Genomic DNA, 22,152 nt, shown 5'->3' with positions numbered 1-22,152 from the left:
GGAAGATTTGGGCGTAGTTTCTCGGAGGCCGTTCTCATTCCTAGTTCTCTTACAGAATTAGCTGCTCCTGGGCATGCCATTGGCTGCTGCGGAGACCGACTGTGTGTGGATGATGGGACTGGAATCCCCAGGCATCTGTTTCCGTATCAATTTCCCCTTCTCTTGGTCTTCCCCCAAAAAAAGCACAACGGAAATCAACCTCCCTGTTGGCGATTGGTTGAATTTATTGATATGTTCTGTAGCCCATCCTGTCCTGGATAACGCCGGTCAGCTTTATGAAATTAAAAACGCCAATGCAGCTAGTCCTCGACTTACGTCCGTCTCTTTAAGCAGCTGTTTAAAACTATGACAGCGGTAAAAAGGTACTTTCTACTGGTCCTCGTGGTTACATGTAGTTCTTGACTTACGACCATTCATTCAGTGACCGTTTAAAGTTGCAAGTGTACTAAAAAAAAAGTTAACCATTTTTTACGCTTATCCCTGTGGTCACGTCATCGAAATTCAGGCACTTGACAATAACTGCCCTGCATTTATGACCGTGGCAGTGTCCCGGTTTGCTGGCGGGCTCTGGATTTAGCTTAAAAGACTAGTGATTCACTTAACGACCGCCACAAAAATAGGTTGCAAAAACCGGGCCGCTCAGAGTGGCGACCATCATGGCTTATGCCTGTAACGGGGAGGCTCCCTCATGGTCGTAAGTCAAGGACTTCCTTTGCTTTGGTCTGATGGGCATTGTGATGAGAACAGTCGGCTAAAAAAGCCGCTTCAAGGTTTTGGGAGCTCAACGTGTTGTTTGTGAATGCAGAGCTCGGCCTTTTGGAAGGGGTGGGTGTCAACCTGGAGTTTCAAACCCCCCCCCTCGCCAGGCCCAACAGCCTCCCAGCTTTGCCCCCGAAAAGGAGACCCCCCCTTACGCCAAGTCCTGCCCAAGATTGAAAAGACATTTTATTATTTGCTTTTCCACAACAGAGAATACAAAGCAACTTTTAAAAAGTGATCATTTCTCATATATTGGTAATATTATTAATTTTCTTTCTGAACGATGCAAACGGTTGCCCGGAACAAGGGACAGTCTCTCTCTTTCCACAACACGAGAGAGTTTTAGAAATTGGGAGGAAGGATGTTCCCTCTTTATATATATATTTTTAAAAAATTCTTTTATTTTCCTCTTCTTCATTAACAAGGGGCACTACCTAGATGTTTCCAGGGCTTTTATATAGAAAAAAAAAGATGTTAACAATATGTATAAGAGTCTTATTTACACAGTTATTAACATGCCAAAAAAAAGAGAGGAGAGGATACAATATTGAATATCATACAACATCAATTCAAAACTCAGAGAGAGAGAAAAAAAGCGTTTTTAAAAAGGGGAGGAAGGACCAAATCAGTATAAACGGCGAGAAACAAACAACCTGCTTAAAAAAAAACAGCAACACTTTTTTAAGGCGTAAAAATATTTTTTTCTTCCTTTTTTTAAAAAAAAGAAATAGGTAATTCATATCTTTAAAAACAAAACCACCAGCAGGGATTCCAAAGGGGGGGGGGAAGAGAGAGAGAGAGGTGGATTTTCAGTTGTGTTGGTGGGGAGAGTGGAGGTCTTCCTCCCCCCTTACCCTATTTAGACAAAATGTTAAGGTGTGACTAAAAACCAGGCAAAGGGGGGGGGGTTGGAGTGGCATTTGGGTTGGCCTGCAAAAATCTTGGCAAGGGGCTTGCCGGTACTTTTGGTTTCAGAAGGAAGTGTGGGAGCAACACTCGGGCAAGGATGAGCAATGGCATTTTTCCCCCCCCAGCATTTTTTTTTTGAGGGGGGAGGTGAGGTTTGAAAAGACATTGGGGGGGGGTCTGTCCTGTGCCTCTCCCAAGGGAGACAAAACCAAGAACAGAAGGTCAATTTCTCAACCATGGCCACTCAAAGACATCTCCCAGAATCCCCTGGGGATAATAGCACTTAAGACTTATATACCGCTTCATGGTGCTTTTACAGTCCTAAGCGGTTTACAGAGTCAGCCTCTTGCCCCCAACAATTGGGGTCCTCATTTTACCCACCTCGCAAGGCTGAGTCAACCTTCAGCCTGGTGAGATTCGATCTGCCAAACTGCCAGGGATCAGCAGAAGGAGCCTGCGGCACTGCACTCTTAACCACTGCGGCTCTTGATAATGCATTCTTTTTCCCCTGTATTTTGTGGCCTGCTTAACTCTCGTATAATCCTTTCCTCTTCAATCTCTCTGCTCTCGGAGGTGGGGAAAAAAAAAGACAGGGCTAACCGGGGAATTCTGGGAGTTGAAGTCCAGATGTCTTCAAAGTGGCTGAAGTTGAGAAATAATTGCCCTTGAGACTTTGGATGGGTTTTGGATGGCTGGCATGGTTGGTGAACTGAAGTCCTGCCTCGTCCGATGCCAAGATCTTTGGCAATGCCTCTTGCAAACTAATGTGGTTGTGCCAGAGCCCAATTGCACGCGGAAGAAAGGAAGGCCTTGACTGCATTGGGGTGATGAAGCCTTGGGGGGGGGGTCGGGGAGACCCCTTCCAACTATATAGGTACTCCCTGACTTATGACTGGTCACTGTTAAGAGTGAACAAATGGGTTTGCTATAACAACTGTGGCGTACACTTAATGAGTTCGGGGGTTCGTTTTCTACGACTGCCGCGAAAAAGGTTGTAAAATTGCGCCAGTCGTGTGAGGTACCCATTTCGTGACTGTTACAACTGAACCACTGCGATGCGTGCAGGGTTAGTGTTGCAGTTGGAAGCAGGACTAGCGGAAGGCCTGAGATTGAAAAGCTGCATAAATCATCCTTTGCCTGGGGAAGACCACTTTTCTAAGGCTCCTGGATGACCCCCCCCCATGTCCCGTCCCCTAAGATAAAATGAGTTCCCTGCAAGTTGCTGCTTCTCACCACGGATGGTCATCTTCTGCCATTCACACACCAGCCAAGAGGCGTAGGAACATCTGTTGGTGCGTCTTTGGGTCAACTAGAGGTGGAGAATCGGGGCGACCACAAAATGGAAGGGGCAGATTTGATGATGGGGGGAGGGGAGAAATGGCAAAGTGAGGGATCCCGCTGCCCTCCCCCTCGAAAGACTCACTCGGCCAAGTTGCGTGCCCATCGACCAAATACAATGGTTTTCCGACTCCGTGGGAATAGGACATCCCAACCCCCTAGTTGTAGCTCAGACATGGCTAAAAGCCGTGCTCCTGGAAGCAACACCCCCCCCCAAGTGCGTGTCCCCTAGATCTGCCCCCACTTTTGCTGCCAGGACAGGTGCCAACCTTGTCTTCTCTACGTGACGGATCTCGTCCAATGGTTTGTCTCGTCCCAACAGACCACCAGGGTGTCAAACCCTTGTTTAATGCTGCGGACATTCCTGACATACGGCTACAAGTGCTCTGGTTCCCGCATCCCTCCCTGCCCCAATGCGTGCAGGATCTCCCCACTGAGTTTTGCAAGCTTTCCTCCCCCTCTCGAAAAAGACCAGAGGTTGGCTCCATTCTTCACGTAAGACGGGCCCCAGGATCCTCCCTGACGTTGCGGCAGAAAGTGAATGGGTACAGGCTTACGACATTTGGCGTGTGGCATTGTTGCGTCCGCCCAGACTGTGCCTCTCTTCTCTCGATGCTTCTGGGGTGTCGGGTCTCCTTCCAATTTAGCACCAAAATACTGTGCGGCGCCGTCCTTTGTCCAAGAAGACCCACAATAGCTTCCGGGCGGAGGGATTATGTGCTCCGTATCCAAGACATCTCTCAAATCCGCGCCAATGTTTTTTTTTTTAGGGTGGGGAGGAGAGAGGGGGGAAATGATTTGAATTGAGAAAAGGGAGGGAATGCAGGAAAAAAACAGAACGCCGCGATCCCAGACAGCGGTGCTCCCGGAGAAGCGAGGAAGGGAGGGTGAAAGTGCTGTGGGATTGTCTTTGGTTGTCCCCAACGTCGTGAGGACGCGTCCCCTCCACAAACATAGTCAAGGTCCGAGGTTGCTTGGGGGTGAATGAGGGGCGGGGGACAGGGGGGAGGGTAGGGGTCCCTTGGTCCTCCTGAGCACAGTGCTGTAGACTGTCGAGAAATCTGAGGAAACAGCACAGGGAGAGCACGGCGGCCATCTTGCATCATCCGGAGATCTCCGTCTTGCTCCCTTCCTCCTTTTGGGTATTCACGAAGGTCCGTCGCGCAAGGGGAGGGCCGCTGCCCCTCTGCGTCTCAGATGAGGGATATCCGAACGGGAATGCCGGGGGACTCTGTCCTCTGAGGTGAGTGCTGGCTCACCAGGTGCTCCACCACCGTATGTTTCGACATGTGCTTCATCAGATATGTCTCCTGGGGAAAGAGAGGACAGGCACAAATGAGCCTCAACTTGCTTTGTTTACCGACCATTCAGGACTAGAAAATGTTGCCGTTTTTCACACGTGTGACCACCACAGCCTCCCTGAGGTCACTTGGTCAAAATTTGGACACTTGACAACCGACATGTACGGTATGTTTATGAGTATGACGCACCTCCCCCCCCCCAAAGAGCGTGGAAATATTGGTGTGTCTTATACCCCTAATACGGCCATTTTGGGGCTCCCAAAGCCCTGCCCCACACCCCATTTTTGCAGATAACGGACTGTTTTTCACAAAAACAGGGTCTTTTTCGCTTTCCCCCAGCCCTGCTGAAGCCTGCAGAATGCTCCTGGGGGGGTCGGGGAGTACAAAAACCTTTTTTCTTATTTACCTCTTCAAAACCTTAGTGCGTCTTATACTCTGAAAAATACGGTACTTATGACGGTCCCCAATGTTGTGGGATCATGTGATCCTCTTTGACGACCTCCGGCTGAGCAAAGTCAATGGGGGAGCGTGATCTGCTTAACGACGGGGTTGCAAACCGCAGCAATTCACTTAACAACAGCGGCAAGAATAGGTTGTGAAAGGCTGCAAAACTCACTTTTGAGACTCAATTATGACCGCAAGGCGAGATTCTCCCGTACCGAAAGCGAAGTAGAGGCTGGGAGGGAGCAGGAGACGGGGGGGGGGGCACCAGCAGCTTGGAAAAACACAGAACTATTTCCTCCTCCTGGGTCAGGGCCACCCCTTGCCCTGCTGGCGGCACTGGGACCATCGGCAACTTCCCAGTTTCCCAAACCGTAATACGATGGGTTAACTGCAACTTCACACCACAGTTTGTACTTCCAGCTCCTGGCCTGTCCTTTCAAACATGGGACAGCCTCCCACTAGAGGAGAACCTTCAAAGGTGCATCACCTTCAAAAACCCCACCCTTCCCACTAGAGCTGAGGTGGCGCAGTGGTTAAAGTGCAGTACTGCAGCCACTTCAGCTGACTGTTATCTGCAGTTCGGCTGTTCTAATCTCACCGGCTCAAGGTTGACTCAGCCTTCCATCCTTCCGAGGTGGGTGAAATGAGGACCCGGATTGTTGTTGGGGACGATATGCTGACTCTGTAAACCGCTTAGAGAGGGTTGAAAGCCCTATGAAGCGCTATATAAGTCTAACTGCTATTGCTATCCAACCTCCACCTCAAATTTAAGGGCGGTACTTTGGGGGAGCCGTGACTTTCCCCCTCTGCTTTGCGCCTGGGCGTTTGGTCGACACCCTCGCCAACTCGATCTCTACGCCAACTCTTGCTTTCCCATGACCTTCGCGGCCCGGCTCGGGGCGTCTCACTTACCGAAGTGTACGCTCGTCCGCACATGCTGCAGCAGTAGGCTTTGGCGTGCTTGATCGCATGCGCCGAGAGGTGGATCTGGAGCGAAGCCGAATCCGAGTACGCCCGGTAGCAATTTGGACATTTGTAGGGTTTGTCTTTGTTATGCTGCCGTTGGTGCGACTGCGGGCGGTGGAAAGGGGAGGAAACGGGTCAAACGCAACCACAGCCTCATCTGCCTCCGGAGGCCGTTTCGCAGGCCATTCACCCTGCGACGGCAAGACTCCAGAGGCCGCGTTAGTCTACCAGAAAGCCTCCGGTGCACTTTTTCCCACCTCCCTGAGCTGCAGCCAGCGTCACAATCTGAACATAATACAGGTAATTTGGATATACAACCGTTCGTTCAGTTATTGTTCAGATTTGCAACGGCAATGAGAAAGGGGACTTAGGACCGTTTTTCACACTTATGACTGTTGCAGCATGCCAGGGTCATGTGTGATGCCCCCTTAGTGATCTTCGGACAAACAAAGTCAGTGAGGAAGCCAGATTTGTTACTAACTTAATGGCAGTGATTCATTTAAAAAGTTTGGCAAGAAAAGTCGTACCATGGGACAAAACTCACCAACAAAATATCTCGCGCGGAAAAATAAATTTTGATCTCAATTGTGGCCGTTAAGTTGAGGACTACCTATAACAGGGTCAGGGGACCCTTCCTAACCTCTCCCTTCCTTAATTGCATTGATGGTTGCGAGGAAAAGCAAAATAACAATTGAAATTGTGTTGACAGAAATTGTGTTTTGGTATCCAGACTGTTTAACTAGCAGGAAACCAGCAGACAGTTTCTCTTGTTCTTGCATGAGAGTAAAAACAGATCCTTGCTGGAAAGATTTAGGCCAAGGTTTTTAGAGTTTGGCCACTGCACGGTGTGTGGACTTCAACTCCCAGAATTCCCCGGCCAGCACAGGAATCCTGGGAGTTGAAGTCCACACAGCTTACAGTGACCCAATTTGCGTGTGGACTTATGGGCTGCAGTTTCTTCTAAGGGAAACAGATATTCTGCACCCAAGCTGAGGCCTCAACTCCCCATTAATCCCCCCGTTGGCTTCCCCAATTTCTCCACTCACCTGGAGGTTAGAGAGCTGCGTGAAAGCCTTTTCACAACCGGCATGTGGGCACTTGTATGGTCTGTCTCCGGTATGAATTCTGAAAGGCAGCAAGACCCAGGAATCGTTTCACAAAGCTAAAAATCATGGATCAAGCTAACACCTCCTCCACCCCGAGTCTCGTACTCTGTGCTCGAGTGACAAAGGTTTAAATTCTAGGGTGAACTTAAGACACAAAGATGACATGATTTGGTGACACGCCAGCGTTCACCAACACCCGACAACTATTTTTGAAAGCGTGTTTCATTCCCGAATGAGTTTCAAAGGCTGTGGAAGACACAAGAGACTGGACTATGTTCTCAGGTAGATTCTGAAAATGACGCGAGGGGGGGTATATTCAGGGAAGGCAGAGGTAGCAGAAAAGCATTGTCCAAAGTCACAACCCCCCCTCCAAATGTGTGCAACCCAGAGTTGCCTTGAGTAGGCCGCAAGGGCCTGACAACAGAAAAAGACACCATTTGAAAATAAGCGATACAGAGCAGATCCTAGGCATTGTAGACAATGGGGTTGTATTTTTCAAAAAAATAAATGAATACTTAAACTATTGCTTCTCTTGTGTATGTGTGTGTGTGTGTGTGTGTGTGTGTGTGTGTGTATGAGAGGGAGGGAAGGAGGGAGGGAAGGAGAGGGCGTGGAGGGAGGGAGGCCAGCAGAATAAATTTATGCCTTTTTAAAATGTTCAAAACACTCAGTCCAGAGGTTTCAGCATCACTGACTTAAATGGTCCAAGTGGAGAATGGATGCCTTTGTTTGCCCAACATATACATGATCAATGAAATGGTGTGCAAATGTACATAGTAACACAATACAAAGTGCTCAAAATAAGTACTCTAGTCTTACAATCCCTGAATTCTAAGGATAGATCCATTTGCACCACCCACAACACAAGATGTTGCTATAAATGACCCTTCCTTCTCGTTGCCTGCACTAGCCAGTGGCAGGTCCTCATCCGGATTCATGAGCGACTGTGCAGTACAGGCAGTGTACAGTACAGGCAATGTACAGTACAGGTCGTATACAGTGTACAGTACAGGTAGTATACAGGCGGTGTACAGTACAGGTAGTATACAGGCGGTGTACAGTACAGGTAGTATACAGGCGGTGTACAGTACAGGTAGTATACAGGTGGTGTACAGTACAGGTAGTATACAGGCGGTGTACAGTACAGGTAGTATACAGGCGGTGTACAGTACAGGTAGTATACAGGGGGTGTACAGTACAGGTAGTATACAGGCGGTGTACAGTACAGGTAGTATACAGGGGGTGTACAGTACAGGTAGTATACAGGCGGTGTACAGTACAGGTAGTATACAGGGGGTGTACAGTACAGGTAGTATACAGGCGGTGTACAGTACAGGTAGTATACAGGCGGTGTACAGTACAGGTAGTATACAGGCGGTGTACAGTACAGGTAGTATACAGGCGGTGTACAGTACAGGTAGTATACAGGCGGTGTACAGTACAGGTAGTATACAGGCGGTGTACAGTACAGGTAGTATACAGGCGGTGTACAGTACAGGTAGTATACTGGCGGTGTACAGTACAGGCCCTGATTCCACATTGCTATGTTATCCTTTGCTTGCAACTTTGCCCCTCCCTTGTAACCCCACTTCTTCCATTTAACTCCACCCCTTGGCTTCGCTCCAAATGGTTTAAACTGCCCCACCACCCAGACGAAGGACGTCCCGCTGCCGTCGTGGACCTACCAAGGTCCCAAGGCCTCTGTGCTGGCTGAGCCATACCTGGTGTGCTGCTGGAGGTGGGAGAGCTGGCGGAAGGACTTCTCGCAGTAGGAACAGTGGTAGGGCTTGACACCCAGGTGGATGCGCAGGTGCTGCGCCAGGTAAGAGGCATTGGCAAAGGACTTGGAGCAATGCGGGCACTTGTGCGGCTTGGCCTCGGTGTGCGACTTGGAGTGGATCTGCATCTCTGACTTGGTGAAGAAGGTAAGCGGGCAGACTTTACATCTGAAGAGCGAGGAAGAGAGGTTAGGGACACTGCCGAACCCCAAACCAGAGGGCAGCCCACTACCCGGATTTGACTCTGGCCCCACGTGGACGGCGAAAGCCTCGGTCTTGAGAGGAGAACGCACTGTGCCCGGGTGCAAAAATGGGAGGCTGAGATTACAACGCTTGGAACAGAGAGTGAAAGGAAGCTTCAGACAGAAACAAAGGTGGGCTTTTGACTTCTGGAACTCACTGCCACGTTAGCAACTTTATTATCATGCATGACTCTGCAACGCAGAATACCAAATCCAGGAAACTATTTTGTGCGGATGGTGAAAACTCCATCTTTATGGGCAGGGTCCCACCTGGACCCCCCACACAGGGACAGAGTGGAGGCAAGAGATCATGAGACCAGTTATACTAGTGGTTGGTCTGGAGACAGGTTGCCTCTGTGACAGCAGCCCTTTTGTGGGGGGCGTTTCCCATTTCTCAGACCAAAAATGTCACATATGACATGAACATTTAAACGCAGCCGTTTCCCATTTTGTTTTCGAAGCTAAATGTGGCATTCGCTGGACACCAAAAACCGCACCTTTATTTCGAGGTGGGCCAGTGATCGGAAGCCCATTTTCTCCACCCACCTGTACGTCTTCCCTTCTTTGCCGATGTCTCCCGAAGCTAAAATGGGGTACGGGACCACGAGGACGGGCGGTCCCGACGGGTTCTCAGCCTTGATCTTCTTGCGGCCTCGTTCGCTCTTGGGGGCCCCCAGCAGGCTGTGGCCCTGGATTGTCTTGATGGAGTCCAACAGCGGGGGGCTAGTGATCCCCGAAATGAGGGTGGGCGAGGAGGCGATGAGGTGGCTCTGACTGGAGGAGGTGGGCGTGGAGGCGGTGCTGGTCCCCGTCCCCGTACTGGATTCAGAAGTGCTGACGGCAGGAGTCCGGGACCCCAGCCCCAAACCTGGAAGTTGGGGGGAAAAGGCTAAGCAAAATCCTGCACCAGAGGAGGAAGAGGAAGGAGTCTCGATTCAGCCCGGTTCTCCTCTCTTTCATTTTTTAAAGAGACAACACATTATAAACACAATTCTCTTGTTAAAAGCCGTGCTTCAGTGGTGGGTTCCAGGCAGTATGCCTCGGTACAGCCATACTGGTAGTAGCCAGGATCAATGGCCACCATACCAGTACGGTGGCTTGTTTGGTCCACCCGCATTGTTCCATCGCTGTTTATAATGCAGCGCCCGTGTGGCCTCAGCCGAGCAGGGGGGTGGTTTGTGCATGCATGTGCAGCGCATGTGCCCGATTAGGATGCCTGGCCTCGTGCGCAGCGTACCAGTGGCAACAGGATCCGGAACCCACCACTGCCGTGCACCATTGGACAGGTTGCAAAATCAGGTGTGGTCATTTCATGCCTGCACCCCTCAGTGATGAACTTTCCGGCTTCACCCCGCCATCGAAACCATGAGGACTAGCGTCCGAACCCCTACCTGTGACGGTGCTGGTGGCAGGGCGCGCGTGGAGGGCCACGTCCGGCTGGGGTACCGCCTGGGGATGAAGCCCCGGGACTTGCTGGAGCTTCGGAATGGACATGATGGAAGGGCTGCTCTCCGCGGGCGAGGGGGGCACCAGCAGGGGCTGCTGGGAAGAGACCGAGGTAGGGGGCAGGTGGTGGGGGCGGATCTTCTCCGCCATGAGCTGCTCCTTGATTTTGTTGATGAGGACTAGATTGTCCAGCTGGGGACAGAAGAGAAGAGAATGAGCGACCTAGAACGGATGACCCTCGTGGTTTAAAGACGGCAGGAGGCCAAGGAACCGGGGGTCAGGCTAGATGACCTTCAAACACCTCTGCAATTCATGCACCCGACAGAGGGAATCCTAGAGCCAAGGCAAATTTAAGGGCTAACAATAATTTAACCACGGAACACAATGTTGTCTAGTTCTGATTCAAAGGAACGGAAGCATTCCAACCTAATCCACTCCAAAGATGTATAAACTAAGTAGAGTCAGACCTCTACATCTTTGGAGTGGAGGCCACTAGGAGATCTTGGATAGCACAGTAGGAGAAAGCTTTCCTGGAGAAGAGGCCAGCACTAGGACCATGGATCTGTGGGGTGCTCCGTTTATCCATTCGTCTCCCTCCTGTAGCCCCAAAAATTAATAATCGGAATTTGGAGGAAGATTTGGGGGGGGAAATACCCCCTTCTTTCTTACATACACCAGGATAGCCAAAAGTAATATCATTAAGGCAGGAGGACCTGCTACTCTCTCTGTTTAAATACACGTAATTAAACTTTTTAGAAGAACATAAAAAAAACACAAATTATAAAGAGGGAAAGGAATATAGGAAGGAAGGAAGATAAAGAAAGAAAGAAAAATATGGCAGGCAGGAAGGGGGAAGGAGAGAGGGAGGAAGGAAAAGGAAGAAAAAGGGAAGGAAGGAAAAGAAAGAAAAAGGGAAGGAAGGAAAAGAAAGAAAGAAAGAAAGAAATGGAAGGCAGGAAGGGGGAAGAAAGAAAGGAAGGAAGAAAAAGAAAGAAGGGAGGGAAGGGAAGGGAGAAAAAGAAAGAAAGAAACGGAAGGCAGGAAGGCGGAAGAAAGAAAGGAAGGAAGAAAAAGAAAGAAGGGAGGGAAGGGAGAAAAAGAAAGAAAAATATGGCAGGCAGGAAGGAGGAAGAAAGAAAGGAAGAAAAAGAAAGAAAAAGGGAAGGAAGGAAAAGAAAGAAAGAAACGGAAGGCAGGAAGGGGGAAGAAAGAAAGGAAGGAAGAAAAAGAAAGAAGGGAGGGAAGGGAGAAAAAGAAAAAAAGAAAGAAAGAAATGGACGGCAGGAAGAGGAAGGAAAAAATAAACAAATGCAAGTTCAATTATAAAGTTCTCTCTTACTTGGGCCCATTTTTCCCAATCACCCTATTTGGGGGGGGGATGGCTGCTGTTCTCCCCATGGCAAGGAAAAATACCTCCCCCCCCCCCCCGGGGACAAGGTTTAACCCCAAATGCCCGCTTGACTTTACATATATCAATACTATCAGGATTTTAGCATTCTCCCCATAGGGCAGGGGAAACCAACCTGGCGTGTGAACTTTAGTTTTTGAGGACTAGAAACTTTTTTTTGGGGGGGGGGGGAGCAGCCGAGACGTCGCGGTTCTTACCTGGCTGGGCATGGTGGGAGGCGGTGGCCAAAAGTAGGTGTTGTTAAAGCGCGGCTCCGCCATTCTGGGGAGGGAAAGAGAGGGGGGGAGAGGGGGAGGAGGAGGATGGGTCAGGAGAGGAAGGCAGAGAGATGCCCCCCTGCCCCCCCCTGGGGTCTTTCCGCTTCCCCAGGGGAGATGGGAGGGGCTCAGCAGAACCCCAAATAAATCCCCCAAAAGAAAAATAAACCCCAGGAAAAAAAAACGGTTGCAGAATCCTAGAAATTCTGCTTCCCCCCTCTCCCCACTCTTTGGTTAGTCCTCGACTTACAACAATTCATTTAGTGACTGAAGTTACCACGGGACTGAAAAATGGGGGCTTAGGACCCGTTTCCCACACTTACGAGCGCCGCAACCTCCACCACCCCCCGTCTCACGCGATCAAAATTTGGATGCTTGGCAACTACTGGCTCATTTTTACGACCCCGGGGTCGCGCAATTCCCCCTTTTGCGACCTTCTGAACAGCAAAGTCGATGGGGAAGCCAGCCTCACTCAACGACCGCGCGAGTAGCTGAACAACTGCAGCGATTCACTTAACAACTGTAGCAAGAAAGGTCGCAAAATGGGGCCAAAGCTCACGTGACCCAACTGAGTCGTTCTAGGAAGATAAATTTGGGTCTCCCTTTTAGTTGTAAAACGAGGACTTTCCTGTTTTGGCTACGAGGTTTAAAAAGAAGCAGCTAAATTTTTATTTTTAAAAGACCAGTTAAGACCACCAGCCACTTTTAAACCTGGTTTCAGCTAGAAAAGAAAGAGGGGAACTTAAATCCACTTGAATCCAAAACCTGAGAGTGGGAATGGAGACCCCTCTTCATTTGAGTGAAGGCTTGGCAAGCACCCTCACCATTGTGAGCCCCCCCCCCAAATCCTGGCCTCCAAATTGACAAAAGGTCTGGTGGGGTTTTTTTACTGGTGGGGTTGGGAAGGATTGTGTGTTTGTGGGGGGGAACGCATCAAAAACACACCATAAACAGGCTGAAATCTTTCAACCGCACACCAAATTTTAACTCTCACAGATAACATAAAATATATATTTTCAAAATACAGACAGAAGACAAGGAGCTGGCTGAGAATTGGACCCACTTTTAAAGTTTTCCCACCTTGTTAGTGGGACATTCAAGGCAGGGAAAAACGAAATCACAACAAAGATATGTCCCCCCCTTTTTTGTTTTTTACAACAGACACAACTTTGGAAAGTTTTTTGGGGAGTCGCTGATAAACTGCAGTGCTCACCCCAAACTCCCAAGCCATCTCCCGCAATAAGAAAAATAACGAACCATCCGGGAGACGAATTAATTGCCACGCTCACGGATTAAACGACGCGATTAAATAATTTAAACTGAGAAAACAACACTTCAAATCAGCGCCGAGCCAGAGAGAGAGAAACCTCCTTTTAAAGGACAGCAAAGAAAGAAATTTTGGTTGCAAAATGACAACGTTGCCGTTAACGGACTAGAAGTAGCAAATGCAGGTGGAAGCCGATGCGATTTGTAAAAATGGCTTTTGGTCCATTTTTTATTGTGGTGCGATACCGTAGCAAAAACTTAAAAAAAACCTGCCAGAATTTCCCATCCCTTCGCTTTATGCGTGTCTAAAATCAAGACGCATCCAGTTTTCAAGCTTTCTTTTCCCTCCCTCCCGCTTTCCTCTTTCTTGCAATCTTTCCTCGATTCCCCCCCCCAAGATCCACTTCCGTCTCCCGTTATAGCCCATCACCCACAACATCAGCGTGAGTCCAGCTTCCCTTTGGGTCGCAGCCCAGATGTTCGGCATCTGTTCAAGAGGCTTCTTTGAATCCTGAACTGTTGAAACAGTCCAGCACCTGCCTTACGCAGCTACATCCTGGTCCCTTCTTTCAAATGGCCCAACTTATCTCGGGGGGGGGCTTAAGAATAATTTGAAGGGGCAAAGAAAAAAAAGGGAAGGATGGGAGTTTAAAAAGAACGCAAACACCCTCCTGATAATGTTACTTAGTTCGGTCATGAAATGCCTACAAAGAAAGGAACAATACTCAGAGAGCACCAAGGAGTCTCCCTCCTCCTCCTCCTCCTTTCCCCCTCCTCTCTGCAAGCCCCCCGCCTCCTCCTCAAGCCCCCCTCCCTTCTAGCACTGATGATGTTCCCCAGTTGGGTCATGAAACGCCTGCAAGAAAGCCACCAAACTCAGAGAGCACCAAGGAGCCCACAGTCCTTTACTTCCTCCTCCTCCTCCTCTTTGCAAGCCCCCCTCCTTTCTAATAGCAGTTAGACTTATCTACCGCTTCCTAGGGCTTTCAGCCCTCTCTAAGCGGTTTACAGAGTCAGCATATCGCCCCCACAGTCTGGGTCCTCATTTCACCCACCTCGGAAGGATGGAAGGCTGAGTCAACCCTGAGCCGGTGAGATTAGAACCGCTGAACTGCAGATAACAGTCAGCTGAAGTGGCCTGCAGTACTGCACCCCAACCACTGCGCCACCTCGGCTCTAGCACTGATGATGCTACCTAGTTGGGTCATGAGAGGTCTGCAAAGACACCTCCGTGCTCAGGGAGCACCAGGGAGCCCTCAATGTTTCAACCCTGCTTTGCAAATCCCTCCAAGCTTCTGCTTTGGAAATTCGGAAGTCAGAGAAAACGACCCCTCTAGGCATCGGAAGTGGGGCACGTACCCCCCACCCCTTGGAAAGGAGGGCCTGCAGGAGGATTCTCACCACCCTGATTTCTCCATAGCCAGGAAATGAGGGATGGGGCCTCCTCAGATGGACATGGAGCCCCAGCTGCCTGGGGAAAGAAGGAAGGCAGGCAGGGACGGGCGGACGGACGGAGGGGTCTGGCCACTGCTGGGGCCGGTCGCAGCCCTGCAAGAAGGGAAGACGTTAACCGCAGCTCGGTACTCACGGGCTGTCTTGAACCCTGGCGAGAAGGGTGTTGCTGTGACTCCGAAACGTCCCTTCTGTTGCCGGCAGGGACAAGCACCGGCCGCCGGGTTCGGGCCGGGAGATCTGCCCGGCCTCCGCCAGGTCCTACCCAACTGCAGTTAACACAAGCTACGGCCCCTGGCAGGGGGAGGCTGCCGTCCCCGGGAGGCTGCCTGGCCTCTCGCCTGGCTGAAATAAAGAGAAATAAGACATTGTTCAGACAGAAAGGGCGGCCGAGCGCTGAGCGTGGGCCCGGGCAGGAGATGGAGCCTCCCGTGGAGGGGCAGTCTACCTCAGAGGAGTCCGAGGGCACCTGGGAAGGCGCCCAGAAGCTATTCCTGATTCGCTTCCTCCGGTGAAACCTCACCGCCTGTCCTGTCCTCGCCACCTAATCAGCTAAAGCTGGGTTAGCTGTTCCTAAGGCGAATGGAGGTTCTGCGAGGGAGCAGGCAGGAGGCCCCCCCCCCTCAGGCTTCCAGGCGAGAGAAGGCAGAAGTGGAAGAGAAGAGCAGAAATGCAGAAGGATGGAAGAAAGAAAGAAAGAAAGAAAGAAAGAAAGAAAGAAAGAAAGAAAGAAAGAAAGAAAGAGGAAGGAGTAAGTTAAGGAAATGAAGAAAGGGAGAGGAGAGAGAAATAGAGAGTAAGAAAGAGGAAGGAAGGAAGGAAAGAAGGAAGGAGTAAGGTAAGGAAAGGGAGAAAGAAATAGAGAGAATGAAAGAAAGAAAGAAAGAAAGAAGGAGTAAGTTAAGGAAATGAAGAAAGGGAGAGAAGAAGAGAGAAATAGAGAGAAAGGAAGGAAGGAGCAAGGTAAGGGAGAGAGAAATAGAGAATAAGAAAGAGGAAGGAAGGAAAGAAGGAAGGAGTAAGGTAAGGAAAGGGAGAAAGAAATAGAGAGAAAGAAAGAAAGAAAGAAAGAGGAAGGAAGGAGTAAGTTAAGGAAATGAAGAAAGGGAGAGAAGAAGAGAGAAATAGAGAGAAAGGAAGGAAGGAGCAAGGTAAGGGAGAGAGAAATAGAGAATAAGAAAGAGGAAGGAAGGGAAAGAAGGAAGGAGTAAGGTAAGGAAAGGGAGAAAGAAATAGAGAGAAAGAAAGAAAGAAAGAAAGAGGAAGGAAGGAGTAAGTTAAGGAAATGAAGAAAGGGAGAGGAGAGCGAAATAGAGAGAAAGGAAGAAAGAAAGAGGAAAAAAGGAAAGAGTAAGGAAAGGAAAGGAAGAAAGGGAGAGGAGAGAGAAATAGAGAGTAAGAAAGAGGAAGGAAGGAAGGAAGGAAAGAAGGAAGGAGTAAGGTAAGGAAAAGGAGAAAGAAATAGACAGAAAGAAAGAAAGAGAGAAAGAAAGAGAGAAAGAAAGAAAGGGTAAGGAGAATGAGAGAGGGGGGGGAGGGAGGGGCTCCAAACGACTTTTCCCATCAAGGGAAAAATTCACAAAAATCCACCAATCCTTCTGTCCTTAAAATAAAGCACAGTCCTTCTATCACAGCCTCACAACAACACTGCAGTTCCTAACACACACAGTGTAATTTTCTATTCCCTTCCAGCATCTCGGATGCCACCGAAAGTGCTAAAAAACTGAAAGCAACAGGTGGAGTCAAGGGATCGCTTGCAGGCAGTCCTCACTTAGCAACCGTTCCAAGTTATGACAGACCTTCTCAGTGCTACTTACAACCTGGTTTTAAAGTTGCAATGGCCACCCCTCCGGTTAAGTGATTGCATTTTCGATGTTCGACAACAAGCCCACATTTATGGATATTTGCAGCGTTCCAAGGTCACGTGACTGTAACGTACAACCTTTTTTTTTGCTGGAAACTGGGGTTTAATTCTAGTTTCTGGCCAAAACACACCATGATTTCTACTAATCATAGTCTATTGAATAGCCCAACATGAACTGGATTGACCTATTGCATTACACCGCAAATTCTGTTTTATAAATCTCAGTGCTTGAATCCCTGCCACTAAGGAGTTAATTGCTTTTAACCACAATCTGTTTACAAAATACACTAAACCACAAACAAACCAGGTTTTCAAATACAAATAAAAGTGTAATGGAAACGGTGTAACATACAGCAAGGAGCTTTTGCTATTGATATTTTTTTCCCTGTCCAAAAATTTCAAAATAATTTGGTATTTTCAAAACTTTTGAGATGGAAGTGCAGCAGGCATGCGGTTTTAAAATATTTGATTTCTTTCATTAAAAAAATTAAATAAACAAGCAAATCAAATACACTTCCTTTGATTTAAGACCACAGGACAGGGGGGAAAAAATCCCCTAAAATTCACACTTCCAACTTTGCTGGAAAGTTGGGAAAACAAAAGACTCCAACAGATGGGTGTTGTTAGGGGGAGGAAAAAAGCCTCAATTTATCTAATAAAAAATAGATACAACACTGTAATTTTCTGATATTAAAATTGGACTCTGCAGTTCTCTGAATGAAAATCAAGAGACACCACTAAGTATATTTTAGGGGAAAGTCTTTTTCAAATGTACATATATTTATATATTTCTCCAGGTTTTTGTTTTTTTTTCTTCCATCTTACAGCAAGCCCTTAACTTATTTTGTCAGGTACAAAGCAGATAGATGGCTGGCCTGGGGAACTCCGTGCCACAAGGTGCTGGCATAATTGCCATTCGGGCTGAGTCAAATTAGTAATGACAACTGTAAAGGTTCCTAGTCCTCAAGGCTACAGACGAAGGCCAGAGGTAGGAGACCCAAGAAAACGGTGTCTGCGTAGAGAGGCCTTTGGCCTGATAAAGCCTTTCTCCACATCGAGGATATAAGTTTCATCAAACAATAATAAAACTGAATAAAATAGAACCAAATACCTGAAAAAGCTTTAAGGCAGGGGGGTCTCCAAATTTGGAAACTTTTAAGATGGGTGGACTTCAACTCCCAGAATTCCCTGGCAGTAACGCATTCCTTTTGATATGTATTCCCCACTTTATGCCTGCTTACTCTCTCCTGCGGTCCCTTTCTCTGCAATCTCTCCGCTCTAGACAGTGGAAGAAAAGAAAAGAGGCATGGGTGGCTGAGGAATTCTGGGAGTTGAAGTCCCCAAGGCTTAAAGTTGCCAAGGTTGGAGACCCTTGAATTAAGAGGGGGGGAAACCTCGACTGGGGTCTCACATTTAGAGCAATTATTCATCCTTTAGCTCAGTGTTTCTCAACCTTGGCAACTTGAAGTCCTGTGGACTTTAACTCCCAGAATTCCCCAGCCAGCTATGCTGGCTGGGGGATTCTGGGAGTTGAAGTCCACAGGACTTCAAGTTGTCAAGGTTGAGAAACACTGCTTTAGCTAAAACTGACCTTCCACGTATATCCCAATTTCAGCGTGGTGGGAGTCCCTCGGCCAGGATCTGCCTCCTAGGGCTGGAAGGGATCTCGGGAGGTCATCTAGTCCAACCCCCTTACACCCTTGAACCATCCCAGACAAATGGCCACCCAAACTTCTCTTGAACGGGGGAGTGTTCTTAAACCCAACTTCTCCAAAGCTCAGGCCAGGCTCCAGAAATAAAGCCACATTTTAACCCCGAAACGCAGCTTAACAGCTAAACAAACACGGTTAGGGCAAGGGGGGGGGGTCCCTCTCAGCACCCACGCGCCTCTGTGAAAAAACCCCCTCCCCAATTGTGTCACCAAGCCCCACCCGTTTATAAAGGAAAAACAGCCGCAATGAGAGGTAGCCCTCGACTTACAACCACAATGGGGCCCAACACCTGCGACGCTGAACAATGCCATCGTTAAGCGAGTTTCGCCCTGTTTTGCGACCTTTCTGGTCACTGTTGTTAAGTGAATCGCTGCCGTTGTTCCTGTTAGCAACCCGGTTGTTAAGCGAACCCAGCTTCCCCGTTGGGTTTGTTGGTTCAAAGGTCGCGGAAAGGGATCAACGTCATAAATACGAGTCAGTTGCCAAGTGTCTGAATTTTGATCCCATGACCCCCAAGGGCCACGTGGGAAAACACTCCTCAGTCACTTCCCCCCCCACCCCAGGGTCGTCGTAACGTCAACCAGTCACTAAATGAAAAGCTGTAAGTCGAGAACTACCTGTATTGTATCCCCAGCCCTCCAAACTGACCCCCAACATCCCCCCCTCTGCCCCCCCCAATCTCTCCCTCCCTCCCCAAGGCCTGGAGAGGCAGGGACCCCCCAGGCCTCAGCTTTAACCCAGAAAACGAAGCAAAATGTCAGATTATGGACGGAGAACCCCCCACCCACACACACACTCAGGCTGCCCCAAACTGCTGGAAAATAACACAAAAGGGAAACACAACACCCCCCCCCCCAAGATTCCATGCAGCCAGAGGGGGGGGGGAGAAAAAGAGAATTTCCAGCATTTCTCCCCTCAAATAGGCACTGCGGCCACACACACACACTCACACAGATCATCTTAGCCCCCTCCCCTCCCCCCCAATAAATTCCTGCTGGACCCCCCCCTTCTCTCCTTTCCTGCCATTCCAGGCAAACAAACTCGGATATCAACCAGGATACCTTTGCACACCAGGGATCGCACAATGTGGGGTGGGGGGGGGGGAGACGAAGCCTCTCCAGAAATAGATACATAAGAGATCTCTACTGGACACAAAGCCGCAACACTTCATACAAAGTCGCAAATCCGCCAGAAAAACACAACACAACACAACCCCCCCCACCGGAGAGGCAAATCCCCCCCCCCGTTTGTGAAGCTCGCCCCCCCCTTGCAAAAACCCACCCACGAACCGTGCAAAGTTCCCCGGTTATTCCACAGCAAACGTGGCATCGTTCCGTGCCGCGAGCGAGCGAGCGATTCTATCTCTCCTTTTTTGCAGGAAGAAAGGAAGGAAAAAGGGAGGCTGAGCGATTCCCACCATTTTGGAGCAAGAAAGGGAAGGGGAAAATAAAAAAATAAAACCCCCAGCCGACCAACTACCCGAAAAGATACATTTTGCATTTCCTGTGCTGGGTTTTTTTTCCCCTCTTCCTCTCTCTCTCTCTCTCTGTCTCGCTCCCTTCTTTCCGCCTCTCCCTCCGCCGCGGGTTCGGTTCCCCGCGCCCTGCGCGACACGCGTGGAAAGAAAGAGGCGGAATTCCAGAGGCGGCGGGGGAGGGGGGGGAGGAAAGGGGGGGGTCTCCGCTCGCCTTCTCGGCCCCCAAGATTTGCCCCTTTCCTCCGAAAGACCCTTCCCCGCCGCCTGCCCCCCCTCAGCCCCCACCCGCGTGGAAATCCGGATGCGAGAAGGCGAAACTCCGCCGCAAATGCGCCCCAAAAGCTAAAGAAAAAGAAATCCGATTCCCCCCCCTCTTTGGGGAGGGAAAGCCCTTCCTCCGCGCGACCCCCAGCCCCCTCCCCGCGCCCCCTCTCCCCCCTGCCGCCCCCCTCCCCGCCGGCCCCGTTTCGAGGAAAATTCGCAGACAAAAGAGAGGGGAAAAATGGCAGCCAGTGTTATTTTTAAAACGGATCGGGGACGCCATCTTCTGCAGATCTGGGGAGGGAAAGGGGGGACCAGGCAGCCCGGGGGGCAGAGGGAAGGGGGGCCTCCCCCCACCGCGCCAGGCAGCCCCCTCCCCGGCAGGGCAAGGGGGGAAAACCCCCCCGGCTGAGACCCCCAAAGGAAGAAAAAGGCCACCTCGCTCCGCTTAGCCATCGTCTCTCATTGCTTGGGGATCGCTCCGGGCCGGAAGGCTGCGCCAAAAAGGGTCCCTTGGATCAGCATGGCTTTGGGGGGGCTTATTTGCTCGGGATCTGCTTTCTCTCTCGATCCCCCGATTCCCCCGACGGCGCTGTTTGAATCGCCCGGCCTTTTATTTATTTCAAAGAAGAAGAAGAAGAAGAGAGAGACGCCGCGCTTGGCAATGGCCCCTCCGCCGCCAGCGAAAGGGAAAGGGGGCGCCCCCCCCAGCCTTCCTCTTTCTCTCCTCCTCCTCCTCCTCCCTCTCTGGCGGGGGGGCAAAGAAGAGACCCCCTACCCAAGCCAGACTGGGTGGCCCCGCCAAAGGACGCAGACGCCGCCTCTTTTGCAAAGACAGGAGAGAGAGAGAGAGAGAGAGAGAGAGAACCCCCCCTCCTTCGAGGAGAGACCCCCGCACTCAGGAGAGAGAGAGAGAGAGAGACCCCCTCCCCTCCCTCCCTCCCAGCTCCCCCCCCCGAGACTGACCTGCAGAGCAAGAGGAGGGGGCGGCGGCAAGTTTGCCCCAAACAGGCACATTTTCCCAAACTCTTTCTCCTCCCGACCCCTCCCTTCCCACGCCCCCCCCACCTCCCCCCCCCGCCTTCTGGAGTTCAAGAAGTCAGGCGAAGCAATAAGCGCTTTGGCCCAGGTACCTTCGGCGGAGGAGGGGGCTCTAAGCCGAGGGGGAAGGTCTCTTCCTTGCTCGCTGGCTTTTTCTCCCAAATTCAGCCGTTCAGGGTTGGGGGATTTTTGGAGGGGGGGGGAGAAAGAGCGTCTGGTGTGTTCCCCCCTCTGGGCTCCCCCCCCCACGCCTGAAGGTGGGATGGTACATCTAACGCCCCCCCTTTTTTTTCTGGGTCTCCCTCCCCCCCTTTCGCTGGGTGGTTAGTTCAAATCTTCCGGGTTGGTGGACAGTTCACTTCTGGGTCCTCGCGAAGGCTCGGAGATCTGGGTAGATCCCTGAAAAGAGGTTGAGAAAAGAAGGGACAGAGGAGGGGAAAAATAAGAGGAAAGTTTGCAAAATCTTTTTAAGAGTGGAAGGTCGTTCCTTCTTCACTTCTGTTTTCTCACTCCCCCCTTTTCCCTTTGTCTCTCAACAATTTTCTCTCTCTCTCTCTCTCTCTCTCTCTCTCTCTCTCTCTCTCTCTCCTCTTTTTTCTCATTTTCTTTTACACTCTTCTCTCATTCTCTCTTTTACTCTCCCAGTCTCTTTTCTCTCTCTTTCACTCTCATTCTCTCTCTCTCTCATTCTTTCTTTCTCTTTCTCATTCTCCCTCTTTTGCTTCCTCCCCCTTTTCTTCTCTCTCTCTTTTTCATTCTCTCTCATTCTCTTTTTTCTCATTTTCTTTCACACTCTTCTCTCATTCTCTTTCTCTCTTTCACTCTTCTCTCATTCTCTTTTACTCTTCCAGTCTCTCTTTTCTCTCTTTCACTCTCAGTCTTTCTCATTCTTTCTTTCTCTTTTGCTCTCTCTCCCTTTTCTTTTTGCTCTCTTTTTCATTCTCTCTCTCTCTTTCACACACACACACACACACATACACAAACACACACACACACACACCCTTCCCCCAACTTGGCAGGGTGTCTTTTCCTCTCTGCGCCCCCCCCAGCCGTGTCAAAACACTTTTGAAGTCTCCAACCTTTACAGGAGAAGAGGGGAAGGGGGGGAGGTTGCAGCCAAGAAAA

The 22,152-nt window shown here is 50.0% G+C and overlaps 1 protein-coding gene across 1 annotated transcript; it reads right to left on the bottom strand.

Moving 5' to 3' along the window:
• Window positions 1–920: 920 nt before the first annotated feature.
• On the bottom strand, window positions 921–20,644 carry ZNF362 (zinc finger protein 362). The gene is made up of 10 exons (XM_087702569.1): window positions 20,425–20,644; window positions 17,648–17,814; window positions 14,809–15,017; window positions 11,895–11,958; window positions 10,235–10,481; window positions 9,390–9,711; window positions 8,545–8,769; window positions 6,764–6,842; window positions 5,664–5,822; window positions 921–4,316 (listed from the first exon to the last, which is right to left on the bottom strand). The coding sequence occupies exons 4-10, from the start codon at window positions 11,955–11,957 to the stop codon at window positions 4,200–4,202; spliced, it is 1,212 nt and encodes a 403-aa protein (XP_087558695.1). The 5' UTR covers window position 11,958; window positions 14,809–15,017; window positions 17,648–17,814; window positions 20,425–20,644; the 3' UTR covers window positions 921–4,199.
• Window positions 20,645–22,152: the final 1,508 nt, after the last annotated feature.

The sequence above is a fragment of the Thamnophis sirtalis genome, unplaced genomic scaffold (assembly GCF_051295495.1).
Source record: "Thamnophis sirtalis isolate CommonGarterSnake01/CBP01778 unplaced genomic scaffold, rThaSir2_p1.2 scaffold_15, whole genome shotgun sequence".
NCBI lineage: Eukaryota > Metazoa > Chordata > Lepidosauria > Squamata > Natricidae > Thamnophis > Thamnophis sirtalis.
Note: the sequence above shows the minus strand (reverse complement) of the source record. Positions and strands in the feature narration are given on the sequence as shown.